The sequence below is a fragment of the Dipteris shenzhenensis genome, chromosome 25 (assembly GCF_047967505.1).
Source record: "Dipteris shenzhenensis isolate YYH24624 ecotype China chromosome 25, Dip_SZ_1.0, whole genome shotgun sequence".
NCBI lineage: Eukaryota > Viridiplantae > Streptophyta > Polypodiopsida > Gleicheniales > Dipteridaceae > Dipteris > Dipteris shenzhenensis.
In genome coordinates, this window is record NC_141620.1 from 44,570,550 (window position 1) to 44,584,712 (window position 14,163).

Consider the following 14,163-nt stretch of genomic DNA (forward strand, 5'->3'; position numbering starts at 1 on the left):
AACACCTTAGCATATATCAAAGCAACCATGCCTACTATTGATTGGACAGTTGATAAGGATGATGCTCTTGATGATGACGATGAACCCAGAGCAACTCGTATCTTATAGTCTAAAGGTCATGCTATCATTACGCTTAACTCATGGGATCTACGAGTCAAGCTTCTCTGACAATCCTACAAGTTGAAAGGAACTAAGATATGGATAGCTGAAGAACTTACATGAGATCAATTGAAAAATAAGGCAGCAGAATTAGCTAAGGTCAAGGCTGCAAGGAATGATGGAAAATGGACAGTGGACTGTGAGGGTGTAGCACTCATTAAAGAGTTTAAATCCAAGCCAAAAGACTCTCAGTCTTAAACTTATGTATGGATGATTATGTTTCTTTACAAGTCATAATGTAGGTACTCTAAATAAATGGAGCTGTTTTATGCACTCCCTGGGAGCTACCCTCCCTAAGCTGATGTACTAATTGGTTTTCATGTTCGCCCATAGACTTCTTGGTCTTCTGTGGATGTTAATAGACTTCCCTCGGCGTGTGGTAGGAGAGATGGGTCCAATGAAATCCAATCCCCAGCGATAGAAGGGAGGCACCGGAGTGAATGGTTTGAGAGGGAGGTACTCAAGCCTTGTAGGCTTGGGGCCTGCTTGTTGACATGAATCACATCTGGTCACATGAGCATGGCAGTCGCGGAAGAGCTTGGGCCACCAGAACCCTGCTCGCATGATCTTCCGAGCAGTAGCATCTGAGGCCATATGTACTCCACCTATGCCAGCATGTGCCTCTTTAAGAATGGATTGTGTCTCGTGCGGAAGCACACACCGTCTCAAGATCTGGTCCTTCCCGAGCTTGTACAATTGACCTGCAATCAACTTAAAAGGAGCAGCTTGAAGGATCCGCTTGCGTTTCTTTGTTGGAGTTAATCGTGGAGGAAAGCCACCTGTAGACAAGAGGTGTACTATGTTGGCATACCATGGTGGGAAGCAGTCCACCGCAAATAGGCATTCATTAGGTAGTGCCGTCATTCCGAACAAGCCTGCATCGGGTAATTCATCGGTGATACCACTGGCTGGTTCCCCAGAATGTAACCTGGACAAGTGGTCTACAGGTTGATGCAGTCTCCCAGCCCTCACCACAACGTCGAATTCAAATTCTTGAAAAAGAAGAATCCATCTGCTTATTCGGCCACCAAGAGTAGGCTTATTCAATAAATACTTAAGAGCTTGATGATCAGTGATGATCACAAACTTGTTGCCCAAGAGGTAGTGATGATACTTGGTCATGGCATAAACCATGCCAAGGCCCTCCCTTTCTGTGGTACTGTAATTGCATTCTGCTCCATTGAGTTGTTGACTTGCGAAGTAGATCGGCAAATCAATCTTGGTATCTTGGTTAGGTTGAACCAGTATAGCACCTACTGCCCACCCACTAGCATCCACATGGGCATGAAAAATTACATCCCAATCGGGCTGCCTGAGGATGGGGGCCTTCACGAGGCGATGCTTCAGATCATCAAAGGCTAGTTGTTGTGGGGTGCCCCAAACAAAAGATCGGTCTTGATGTAGGAGTTCTGTCAGTGCAATAGCAATGTCGGCATAGAAACGTATGAACCTTCGGTAATATCCTACATGCCCTAAGAAGGACTTCACCTCTTTGGGTGTACAGGGCAATGAGATGATCACCTCTACCTTTGCGGGATCCGTGGTCATGCCCTCAGCAGAAACAATATGACCAAGGAGAACACCTCGGAGTGCGAGAAAGAAACATTTGTCAGGGTTCAAACACAAGCGCACTTCTCTGCACTTATCAAAGACCCATCTCAGCTTATGTAGATGATCATTTTGTATGGCCGGACCAAGATGGGAGGCCGATTTACCATTAAAAACAGAGAAGTCATCTAGAAATACCTCAAGAAACTTGCCGATATTCTCTTGAAAGAGTTTGGTTACAAGTCGTTGAGAGGTTGCCGGGGCATTACATAGTCCAAAGGGCATCATTCGGTAGGCGTATGTTCCCCATTGAGTGACAAAGGTAGTCTTGGGCTGATCCTGTTCTTTCACTCGAACTTGGTTGTACCCGCTATATCCATCCATGAATGAGTATAAAGCATGTCCTACCACTGTCTCCAACACTCTATCTGTGAAGGGACGGGGGAACCTATCACGTCGTGTTGCAGCATTCAAACTCCGATAGTCAACACATATTCTAAGTTTGCCGGTCTCTCTTTTGGGTACAATGACAATTCCGCTGACCCAATCGGAGTAATCCACTTGGTAGATTAATCCTGCTTGCTCCATTTTCTGTATATCTGTTTGGACTGCCTTGCCGTAGTTGGGATTCATGCGGTATGGACCTTTAATCACAGGGTCTGCATCTGGATATAAGTCGATGCTATGCTCCATGAAATCAGCGGACACCCCCTTCAGATCCTTGTAGGACCAAGCAAAGACATCCACAAATTCTTTAAAAAGGTCCGTGACTGTAGCTAGAAGATAGTCATGTTCCCAGACCCAAGTGGCTAACTTCAAATGCCTGGGTTGGTCCTCACTTCCAATGTTGAGATACCGCCAGTTCCGTGCCTCATCAACAGGGGTATTGCATTGGGATGTTGAGGTACTTGGTTCACCCATTCTCAGTCTTGTATGTGCTGGAGTATCTTCAAGGGGAAAGTCCCCCTCCACTTCTCTCAACCAAGATGGGGGGTAAGTAACTGGGGGGTTCTCAGGCATTGACTGAGATGTAAAATCAATAGATGTTGCAGATGTTGTATGCCTTCGATGCCTCGGTGACTGTTTCAGCATGCCCCGGTAAGGTAAGCCTTCCACCTCATAAGTGGTTTCCAGAAGGTCTTGAATTGAGGGGTGGTCGGTTTGGTTTTTGATAAGAAAAGGTCAAGCAAAGTGAGATCGGCCATGTCCTCACCTCTATATCCGGTATGCACCCTGGGTCCGCCCAAGACCTCAAGCTGTTGGTGGTGATTCTCCTCAAGTTCAGCAATGTCTATGTCACTTTCTTCTAAATCACTATCACCATCAGTCTCGTCTTCATTAGTGTTTCTGTCTTTTGTATGACCATCATTGCACTCAGCAGTACCATGGTTGTACACCGTAGTACCATGGTTGTGCACCGTAATACCATGATTGTACTCTGGAGTACCATTGGTGGGTTGTGCAGTACTAGCCTCGTCTACAGTAGATCCTTCATTGTATCCTATAGTATTGTCAGCATCATTTTGACCAATGTCCTCCATGTCGGCCATTGGACGATCCTCAATGTTTACTGCAGTACCATCATTGTCCTCAGTAGGATCAGTGGTGTCCACTGTAGTACCCCTAGTGACCATTCTCTTATACATGTGTGGACTATTGCAAAGTCCAAAGGGCATCCTTTCGTAAACTAGTTCAGCCAGACCTTGTCGTTTTGGGTGGATTTCTGAAGCTTAACTGTGACCGTTCCATCTTGACAGCTTCTTTTAGGAAGTCTCGAAGTGAGGCATGATCAGGGAGTTTATCCACCAACCTTATAGCAATGGAAGGGGGTAATGCTTTCAAAAACCATCCCTTCATGATAGCATCATTAGGTGGAACAGACATCTTTGCCGCCAAGACCCTCATCCTTGTGTACATCTCAGAGATGCTTTCTCCAGGCTTCATGGTGTCAGTGGATAACTCTTGGACAATCATGTGTTTGAATTTTTCCAACTTGAAAGTACGTAAGAATTCCTCCTTAGGTCTGTCCACATTTGGAAGTGGTCCGGAGGAAATTGACTGTACCATACATCCGCGGCATCCTCCAATGACGAGGGAAAGATGTGAAGGAACGCATGCTCATTCTCCACACCTTTAGCTCTACATGCTATGAGAAACTTCCTCACCTGAGCTTCCGCGTCCTCATGGAGGTGGCCTTTGAACTTTTGAGTCTTCACGTGGACCTTGTTGAGTAGCTCAAGAAGTCTAGCTCTGTTTGGAGGACTGAGAACGGCCATCCCCACCCGAGAGGTTGGAGAAGATGCAAGAGTTGGAGGGAGTCCCGATGGGGCTGTAATGAGTGTTGGTGTGCCCAAGGAGGAGACCACCCTGACAACTCCTCCTGTGGAGGACCACAATGGGGAAGTCACTACTGATGTAGTCATAGAGGAAGTGTACCCATATGGTAGCGCGTAAGTGGGGGGTCTCGGTGTTGCAGAGGGAAAGGGTGAGAACATGGAAGATGTGGGGGTGAAAGAGGATGGGAGAGCATTTGGGAAAGAGAGGGACGGAGTTGAAGTCATGGATGAGTAGGCAGAAGGGAAGGAAGGAGGTAGTGGATAAAGCAACACCGGTGTGGATGGAAAGGGAGATGAAACCATCATGGCAGATAAAGGCATGGCCGGAGAAAAAGTATCCCCAATGGGATAGATGTAGAAGAAGGATTAGCTAGGAGCCCAGAGCTATGCATAACAGATGAGGTAGCAGCTTGTCCACAAGAGGTCGAGGCGGGAGTAGATGGAGTCACCACTCCGGTAGAAGAGGTGGTTGATGAAGACATCGTTGCAGGAGGAGAGGGGCTGCCTTGACCTTGATGAGTCCTTGAGGAGCCCTCGTCCTTAGTACCCTCTTCTTTCACCCGTTCTCCGCTTTGCACTTCTTCTTCTCTGGAGTCCGGATCAGACCACCAGGGTTCCTGTTTCGGAAATATAAGCCACATGTACGGATGAAGCTCTCGATCAAGAGACTTCTAAAAAAGACAGTCAAGAAGAGCCTAACAAATTAGTAAATGCAACTATGCCACCCAGTACACATGACACATGTCAGGCTAGTTCAACACCATTAGAGGCCGATCTTCGAGAAGTGTCGGAATACTTCAAGAATTATACAAGTAGCAATGCACCAATAGCAATGCCAAGACCACTCAGAGAATCTGAAGTTCAAGAAATAGATAGCATTGGAGAAACTCCAATCTAGGAGGGCGAAAACACGCACAATAAACCTTGCCCTTGAAGGGGAGGAAGAAAAACTGGTTTTCATTGGGAAACATCTTCGTCAAGAAGATGAAACCAAACTCAAAGCACTCCTAATGGAATACCGTGAGTGCCTAGCATCGCCATACAAAGAGATGAAAGGAATTTCACTAGAAGTGGTAGTACACACGATACCTATAAGGGAAGGTGCTCACCCTAAGGTATGTGGAACTTATCGTACAAATCCTATGGCACCATGGTTTATGACGAGCTAGAGAAACTCCTAGATGCCAGATTCATCTACGAGATAGAGCACACTGATTGGGTATCACCCATCATCATTGTACCTAAACGCAACAAGAAGCTCAGAATATGCGTAAACTTAAAAAATCTGAATGCCGCCACAATTAGGGATGACTATCCCCTACCCTTAATAGAAACAGTGTTGGAAAATGTGGCAAGTTCAGAAATATATAGCTTCTTGGATGGCTTTAGTAGATATAATTAAGTGCAAATCGCTCCTAAAGACCAATCAAAAACAACATTTGCTACAGAATGGGGTATTTTTGCATATAGAGTCATGCCATTCAGCCTTTGTAATGCCCCAGCCACATTCCAGCGAGTCATGTTCACAGCTTTCAAGTCATTTTTGAATAAGTTTTTATAGGTGTTCTTGGATGATTTGTGCATCCATTCAAACAAACAAGACCACTTCAAATGTCTTGAAGCAGTACTAATCAAATGCAGGGAGTATGGCATCTCCCTAAATCCAACAAAATGCGAGTTCATGGTCACGCATGGAGTTGTTTTGGGACACATTATGGAGGGTTCACAGGTTCATCCTTCCCAGTCTATGGCCAGTATATGAATTGATACTATACAGACTCTGATGGCCATCTGGGTGAGCATGCAGGGATCCTCCAGAGTAGCTACATCCAGGAGAGATACTTTTTTCAGAGTTTGGAGAGGATCTCCGTTCTTCTCTAAGTCCTCTTCAGGGTTGAGGTGGCATTTTCAACCTCCACCTTGGATTTTTGTTAGCTCCTTTCAGCTGTTTTTTATTTCATGCATGACATGATGTACTCCCACATTTGAGCTTGCTCTTGCGGCTTTAATTCATACTTAATGAAATAATCTTTTTGAAAAAAATTTATTAAAGGAAAGCTTGAATATTGAAACTTGGCTACTTGGCCTCTACATGTTCGGCTCCGAATTTCTCAATCTATCTTGGTGTCATATATTCAATTTTATTTGCCTTTGATCTTCTTTACCAAGGCAGATCTTACTTCCTTTATGTCACAGTTATGGAAATTTCGTGGCATTCAAAACATGGCAGGAAAAGCTTGCACACACTTCCTTTACAACAGTTATGTTCGCCAAAAATGCATGGGGGATTGGATATTCTTAATATTCACGTGCATACTCTTGCTCATAAGGGAAAAATGATGCTTCAATTTCTACATGAAGATCACACTTGGGCTGCTATGATGCATTTTTTGCTTCTACAAATCACCACCCCTGCTTTTGGTTATTGGAGGCCTACTCAGTGGGATGGCCCTCTTGTCTCTCGAATGTTTCTGGATTGGAAACATGTTCTCTCGCATTTGGCTTGGCATGGCCGTGACTCCTTGTAGGGCAATTCTTTGAGAGCTGAAAGCATTTACTGGTCCCGAGTTTTTTCTCCGCCGTTGGCTTTGCAGGAGCCCAGACGATCATATTTCCTTAATTCAAAATGGATCTCCTCTGTGGCTGATGTCATTCATGATGACAGGACTCTCTTATCCTTTCCAATGGTTGCTACAAAATATGGGTTAGGAATGCATTATTGTCCTCTATGGTAGGCTATTACTCGTATGCTCCACTCTTTTCAGCCGATACCGCCTTTAGAACTTCAAGACAAACTTTAGGATTAGACTCTTCTTCCACTAAATTCGTCCATTCTTCCTTTGAGGCTGTCTCATATTACAATGTCCTCTTTATATAAAGTTCTATTGCCTTGTTGCCTTTCAGCCTATCAAGATTGCAGGTTTTATGGAGTGGGGCACAGACTCACAATGGTATCTTGACCCCGATCCTCTTCTCCTTGCGCTGAGGTCTTGGAGACTCTGTTATATGGCGGTTCTCCTATTAGGTTCCTACAATGGGACCCAGGGGAGTGGGAATGGATTGATGAGGGGCACCGAGAGAAAAGCATCCCCTTCTTTTGTTCTACAGTGAGAAATGCCCAAAGATTTCAGCTCAGTAGTAGAGGTTGGAGGCCCTCCAAAGCCCCTCATTGGGATACTTTTCAGATTTCTGCACTTGTGCGGAAAAACTTTTGGCATAGGCTCTGGAAATCCCTCAGGAATAGAAAGATCACTCTTTTCTTTTGGCTTTCTATTCAAGGAGGGATTGCAGTGAACCTATGGAGATCCAGGTTCAGGACTGACCCTACTTGTCCTCGTTGCCACGTAGCAGTTGAGTTAGTACAACATTGCCTTTGGGAGTGTAGACAGGCAAGGACGAGATGTGGAAAGGTGCTACTAGGATTTTAAGCATCTTTCATACAGCACCTTTCTATATGACCTGGGGTTCAGTAGCATGGTTATCTCTTATTGGCCCCCAGGTGTTCTTTGAGGGATATGATCCAGATCCAGATTTCATTGTACGACGACACTCAGTGGAGTCTTGTTTCCTCCAGGATGTTCCCTTCACTCCTTTCAGAGCTGCTCATGCCTGAGTAGACACATCATGGGAGATTATGGCTACCATTGCAACTTGGCATATTTGGAGAGCCAGGTGTATAGAGGCGATGGAGGGTACCCATGTTCACCCCTCTCAGACTATGGCCAGTATTTGGACGGACACAGTACACACTCATCTGGGCGAGCAGGCAGGGATCCTCCATGGCAGCCACTAATAGGAGAGTTACTTTTTTCAGAGTTTGGAGAGGATCTCCTTTCTTTTCTGAGTCTCCCTCAGGGTTGAGGTGGCATTTTCAGCCTCCACCTTGGTTTTTATCAGCTCCTTTTAAGCTGTTTTTTTCCTCATGCATAGCATGATGTATTCTCGCATTTGAGCTTGCTCTTGCGGTTTTCAATCATACTTAATGAAGTAATTTTATTGAAAAAAAAAAGTTATATTGCCTCCACCTTGGGCTTCAATTCGAGCAATTAAGATTTGGAGATTGGATCATCCAGTCAAATGGTGATGGTGACGCTTGAGGCAGATTTGGCATTCCAAGCTCCCTCTCCGACAACTAGGGGGTTTTTCCTTCTAGACACCTGCTCTCATGCCGGCGTATTGCTCCAACTATTTGTCATCGTTGTTTGGCACCCAGGGAGTCTGTGTCTCATATTTTCTGGCATTGCCCTGACACCTTAGACTTCATCAGCATTCTTCAGCAGAGATTGCGTTTGTGTTTTCCTCATACTACTTTCGGCAAGTTCTTCTGGCTTTTTGGGATTTAACTTGTTCTTTTCTTGGGTTCGTTACTAGGCACTTTGGACTCTCTGGAAAGATAGAAACCATAGAGTCTATAGTGATCCTAGTTTTTCTACTTTCATTTTCTTTCGTCGCTCTTTGCAGCAATCTCTATTTGATTGCTTGCAAACTCACTACATAGAGTATGATGTATATTTGTCCTACAATGAGATTTTCTCTTGATCTATTTTCCAGCTATCTAGTTTGGGATTTATGTCCTTTGACGTGTCCCATTTTGGGATAGTTACTTTGTAGTATAAACCAAAAAAGTTCACAAAAAATAAATAAATATGTGTGTGTGTGTGTGTGTTAGAGAGAGAGAGAGTTTCTTCCAAATTTCCTTTATCCTTTGTGCCCCAAAGGTCAAGAATATAGTGCTGCTCTATTGTCAAATTTGATTAGGCCCATTGTCCTAAACGTGGGTGTCACACTAGCTTTTGTTAGCTATGGAATTAATTTGTGTGAGTGATTGATTAATAAATGTTGACTCGAATAGAAACTTTTTAAGTGAGCATGCTATGATTTATGTTCAGGTCCGTGCAATGGAATCATATGGCCATGTAAATAAAGAAGTGGCACCCAAAAAGGCAAAGCTTAAATCTGCACAAGATACTCTTCAAAAGAAAGAAACAGCACTCCAAGAGGCTAGGTATAGTGTCACAACATGTAACATCAAATCTTCATGATATGTAACCAAAAAACAGTCTGCTTCAATAGATTTTACAAGTTTTTGTATTCAATTCTCCTCTGCATTAAAGCAATTGCCATCATCTGTTAAACAACATACATGTTATACCTGCCAAAAAATTCAATAATGCATTTAATTTATGCTCTATATATTTCAAGCTAGCTTCATTCTGATAATCTTGCTCCTGGACCTGCTTGGTTCTGTGTGTGTGCTTGCACAAAGTCCTACACATGATCCTGTACCTCCTTTAGGAGTTGAGTATGACGCTGCCCAAATAACCTGTCTAGTATCCTCTCTATCCCGTGTCTTAGGATCAGCAGTAAGAAGGGCGGCATAAAAATCTGAAGCTATGCGCAAGACATCAGCAGGATCTGTCTGTAAAACCCCATGTGAGTCAATAAGTTGGGATACACTCTCTCTACTATGTCTAGGGCCAAGAGTAGAGAAAAAGTGTTTATTGACTTTGCCACCGATCTGAATCCAGAAGGACTCCCGTGCATGAAAGGCAGACTCTGCTCTCTGATCAAGCAATACTTGCTGATGAACCCTTGCTGCAGCAAGGCGCTCCTGAATCCAAGCATCTGAAGGCCGTTTCTGCTCTTCCCTTTGCAAAGTTGCCAACTGCTGCCGAACACCAATCGCACGTCTGAGAATATCTCATCTCCCGGTACGAGCAACTCAGAGGTAGAAGTCGCTAATACCAGAAAGAGCAGCACCTACCTGTGATGGCAATGGCTGCCCACCTTGGACATGAGAAACCCATATCTGCAGGGCTGCCTCTGTAAAGTCCTCCTCTGTGTACAAGGCCTCTGGAATCCTGATGCTGGCAGATCGGCCTCTCAAGTGAGGCTCTGAGATAGCTAGCACAACAGGAAAGTGGTTTGAAGTGGAAATCCCAGCAGCAATGCATACAGATCCACCTCTGTCAAGTGCCCAATCATCTACATAGAATTTGTCAATACGTGCATGAATAGGCATATGCTGCCTTCTGTTCGACCAAGAGAACAGGAGGGACTGTGGCTGAATAAGAAAGGCATCGTCCAACCAAGTATCTCTTCCATAGTAGTGAAAAAGGAAGGCATCCCAAGCTGCTCTCTCCAAAGAGTGAAGTCTTCCTTCTCTACCCCCTTTTTTGTCTGACGGTAACTCAACCATATTAAAGTCACCTCCAATCACCCATGAATCTGCAATGGGGGCCCAGGAGAGCAAATCCTTCCACATAAAGACACGTTCCCCTCTAATGTTGGAGGCATACATGTTAAGGAAACCAACCTTACACCCTCCAATCAAGAGAATAATCCACTGAGCTCTAGAGGGAATAATGACTCCGTTTCCAACAACCAAGGGGAGAACCGACTGCGAAACTGAAATAGAAGTGCCCCCCCTGGTGCCCAAGGCAGGCGACCAAAAAGTATGATCAGAAGCAGTTTGCCAGACTTAGAGCAATCACTGGCATCGAACTTGTATTCCTGGATAAAAAGGATACTGGCAGGGCCTGAGAGTGAAAAGGTGAGGGAGGGGCTGATAGAGGAGAGGCTGAGACTGACGGAGAGGCTGAAAGGGAGAGGCTGAGACTGAGGGAGAGATGGGGGCCTAGAGGGAGAAGGAGAGGGTGAGTGAGAAGGAGAGGGAGGGGCTGATAGGAGAGAGACTGAGAGGACCTTCTTGTTCGAGCTGTTGGATGCTTAAAAGTGGAGCTGTTGAAAGCACAGAATCTGGAGCTGAAGCAAGTACAAAATGGACCTGAAAACTGCAGCTATTCCCAAGGCAGAAGTACAGCAAACGTCCACGACTTGAGGGGCATTTGGAGAAGCAGGCCTGGAACCAAAATGTAAATTGAGCCAGCAAGAAATCCAGGAGCAAAAGTGTGATTTGCAGGTGCCTGAAGGCCTAGCAGATACGCGACGTCCAGCTGCCCATCGTGTTTTGCAGATTGCAGTCCTTGGGTAGAAAGTTGGGTTTGGGGCAGCTTCCTGATCAGCTTCTGGAGCGGATAGGGAGGGAGGGATGCAGGGAGGCTGAGGGGCTGAGTGGGGGCTGAGAGATTGAGCTAGAAGGGGCGGGAAGGAGGGGGCGTGACGGAGAGCTGCTCAGCTCTTTTTTCTATCTGCAATTCTTTTTCTAAGGTGGCACACGACCAAAAAAACAAGATTGCCCTCCCAAGCATTGCAATGACATGCTGTCACCTTTTTGGGACATACCCCTTACATTAGGCCCTTGCAACTGACTCCACCTTTCCACATCACACTTCCTTCTCCATTGATCTCGACATCCTTGCTCCAGTGGATGGTCTTTGATCGTCTTTGATCCCAAGGTGGAAGAAGCAATTGCATCAAGATACAAGGATTTTGGGGAGATTGCCTTGCTTGGACAAAATGAGCACCACACCTACTGCATCGAGTGATGGATGCCAATTTCGTCCATTTGGGTACGTCGCTGTACACTTCCACAGGGCACACACAAATGTTTTAAAGTCATATCCGTGCATTGAACACTAAGTTGCAAGCGGCACAAACAAATGTGTGGTTAGACATGAAGCCCAGAGGGAGCTGCTGCTCCTCCCCCTCTAGCTGCCCTCTCCCCTCAGCCCCTCCCCTCCCTCTCTCAGCCCCTCTACCTCAGCCCCTCCCTCTCTCAGCCCTCCCTTTCCCCGCCTCACTTCCCCCTCTCAGCTCTCCCTTCCCTGCCTCCCTCTCCTGGCCTCTCCCTCTACACCTCCTCTCCCCCTCTACCTGCCTCCCTCCTCCCCCTCTCTGCCTCCTACCCCCCTCGCTTCTCCCTCCTCTCAGCCTCCCCCCTCTCCGCCTCCTCCCTCCTCTCAGCCTACCCCCTCTCCGCCTCCTCCCTCCCCGCCTCCTCTCCCCCTTCCGCCTCCCTCCTCTCCTTGCACCATCACAACCTTCGACCACCAAGCTTCCAAAATAGGAAGGATCATTTGAATGGAAGCATCTCAAGAAGGAGTTGGAAGAAATCAATGAGGGAATCAAAGAAAGAACAAGGTTGGATGGATCTTAATCCTTTGAAATTTAGGCTAGAAGTGGTCTCTGGTGCACCGAGTGCAAAGGTGCTAGTCATGGTCACTAGGAATGTCCATCTTGACAAAATATGAAGAGGGGAGAGGAGAAGAGTGGAGATGAGGAGAGAGGGCATAGCTAGAGAGCACACCACAAATGACCAATTGTACACTAGATTTAGTTGAAAATGTAGAATATATACAAACCCATTTAGTGTTAGGGTTAGGGCATCTAACCCTTTCCTTTATAGCACTCTATATGTGTTAGTGCTATGCACATGTAATGATGTTGAGCATGGTCTCTCAACACCTTCCCTCAAGATCAACATCATGAGGTAGGCCCACCCTCAAGATGATGATTCTGGGGAATCAAAGAAGGACTGAGCATTACATTCCATCACACCCCTTGAATGGGAATGTCCTTCCTTTGCGTCAAACCAAGAGCTTGTCGATGTTTCTTGAAAAGCTCTTTACTGAGTGGTTTGGTAAAGATGTTAGCAACATTCTCTTTGCTATCACAATGTTACAGTGTGATGTCACCAAGTAACACTCTTTCTCTGATGAAGTGCTCTCTGACATCAACGTGCTTCATCTTGGAGTGATATATTGGATTCTTGGCCAATGCTTGAGCCGATTGATTATCATAGTATATTGTTGTTGGCTTTGATTCATCAAAGTAATTTGGTTCTGACAATAGTCTTCTGAGCCATATAGCCTCGCATGCACGTGTAGTGAGTGCTCTATATTCTTCTTCAATCAAAGACAAAGAAACCATTGGTTGTTTATTTGACAACCATGATATAGCACCTTTACCAAGGATCAGTGTTGCTTTCCTTTTTCGAGTTTGGGAGCAAATCTCTGCAGGTAGCACAGCCGGAAAGTGCAAGAGTGCACTGTCTTAGATTGGGACGCTCTTCGCGGTGTGGCGAGAGGGCAGTATATGCTGCAGGGTCATTTCGAGGCCCGTTTTTTTATTCGAGATCATTTCGTGGCCCGTTTTGGTGGCGGAAGTTTTTCGCAAGCACTCAAAAAAGTGCCCTGTTTTTGCTATGCGACCACTATTCTGCAAGTCAGTGAAAAGTTGTCGTAAAAATCGTATGCCTATGCACAGAGATATAGGGAGCGACTGAATCATTCTTATTGCCTGTTGATGCATAATTGTCACTAGGAAGTGACCGTGTAGTCAAATACCACTCTTGTCAGTTTTGCAGATTTGCCCTTGTGAGGCAGAAGTTGTGTTTTTTTGCAGTGACAGAATATTTTGCAGTGTTCTATAATGGCGTCTGATGCTCTTTCACAGATTGTCATTGAAAAGCTTGACAAGAACAACTTCCAAGCATGGAAGTTTAGAATGACGAATTTCCTTAAGGGAAAAGGCTATTGGGAGTTCATTACTGGAGCTAAACAAGAATCAGTTATTCCTAATGTTCCCAATCAACAGGAGTTGTAGGCATTTAAAGGCTGGCATGAGAGAGCCAGAAAAGTTATGTATTGGCTGTCTATCAGTATTTCAGATTCTATGATTGTGCATATTCAGGATGCAAGCACGCCAAAGGAGGCATGGGACACGTATAGCACAAATACGCAAGCCAAGAAAATGCAGCTCAAGCAGGAGTTGCATAATGTGTAGAGAGAAAATATGAGCATCAATGACTACCACATGAAGGTGAAGAAGATTGCAGATGCACTTGCCTCTATTGAGTTGCCTGTGGAAGATGATGATTTAGTTTCTGTGACCTTGAATGGTCTAGGAAAGGATTATGCACAATTCTGGACATCCATTGCCGTCCGTGAGAATTTTCCTGATTTTGAGGAGTTGATTGCTCTTCTCATTTCTGAAGAGCAGAGAAATGGTGGTGCATCTTCTTCAGGAGGAACTTCAAAAGAAGTTGTCTTCTACTCAAATGCTGGAAGGCCGTGTGATAGTCAGATATATAAGAGATCCAATGAGCTGCCTGTAGTACCTGTCTCATTGATTGTAGGCTTTTTTGAATCTTTAGTAAGTTTCAAACTCTCTTCCATGGGAGTGGTTGCAATCTTGCAATCTGCCATATGAAACTTCT

At 45.2% G+C, this 14,163-nt stretch overlaps 1 protein-coding gene across 1 annotated transcript in view; it reads left to right on the forward strand.

Moving 5' to 3' along the window:
* Positions 1-14,163, forward strand: part of LOC147885929 (dynein-1-beta heavy chain, flagellar inner arm I1 complex-like) — a 629,024-nt gene that overhangs the window by 525,656 nt on the left and 89,205 nt on the right. The window contains exon 54 of the mRNA XM_087396248.1: positions 8,933-9,048. Within this exon, the coding sequence (XP_087252374.1) occupies positions 8,933-9,048 (116 nt within the window). The remainder of the gene's footprint in view (positions 1-8,932; positions 9,049-14,163) is intronic.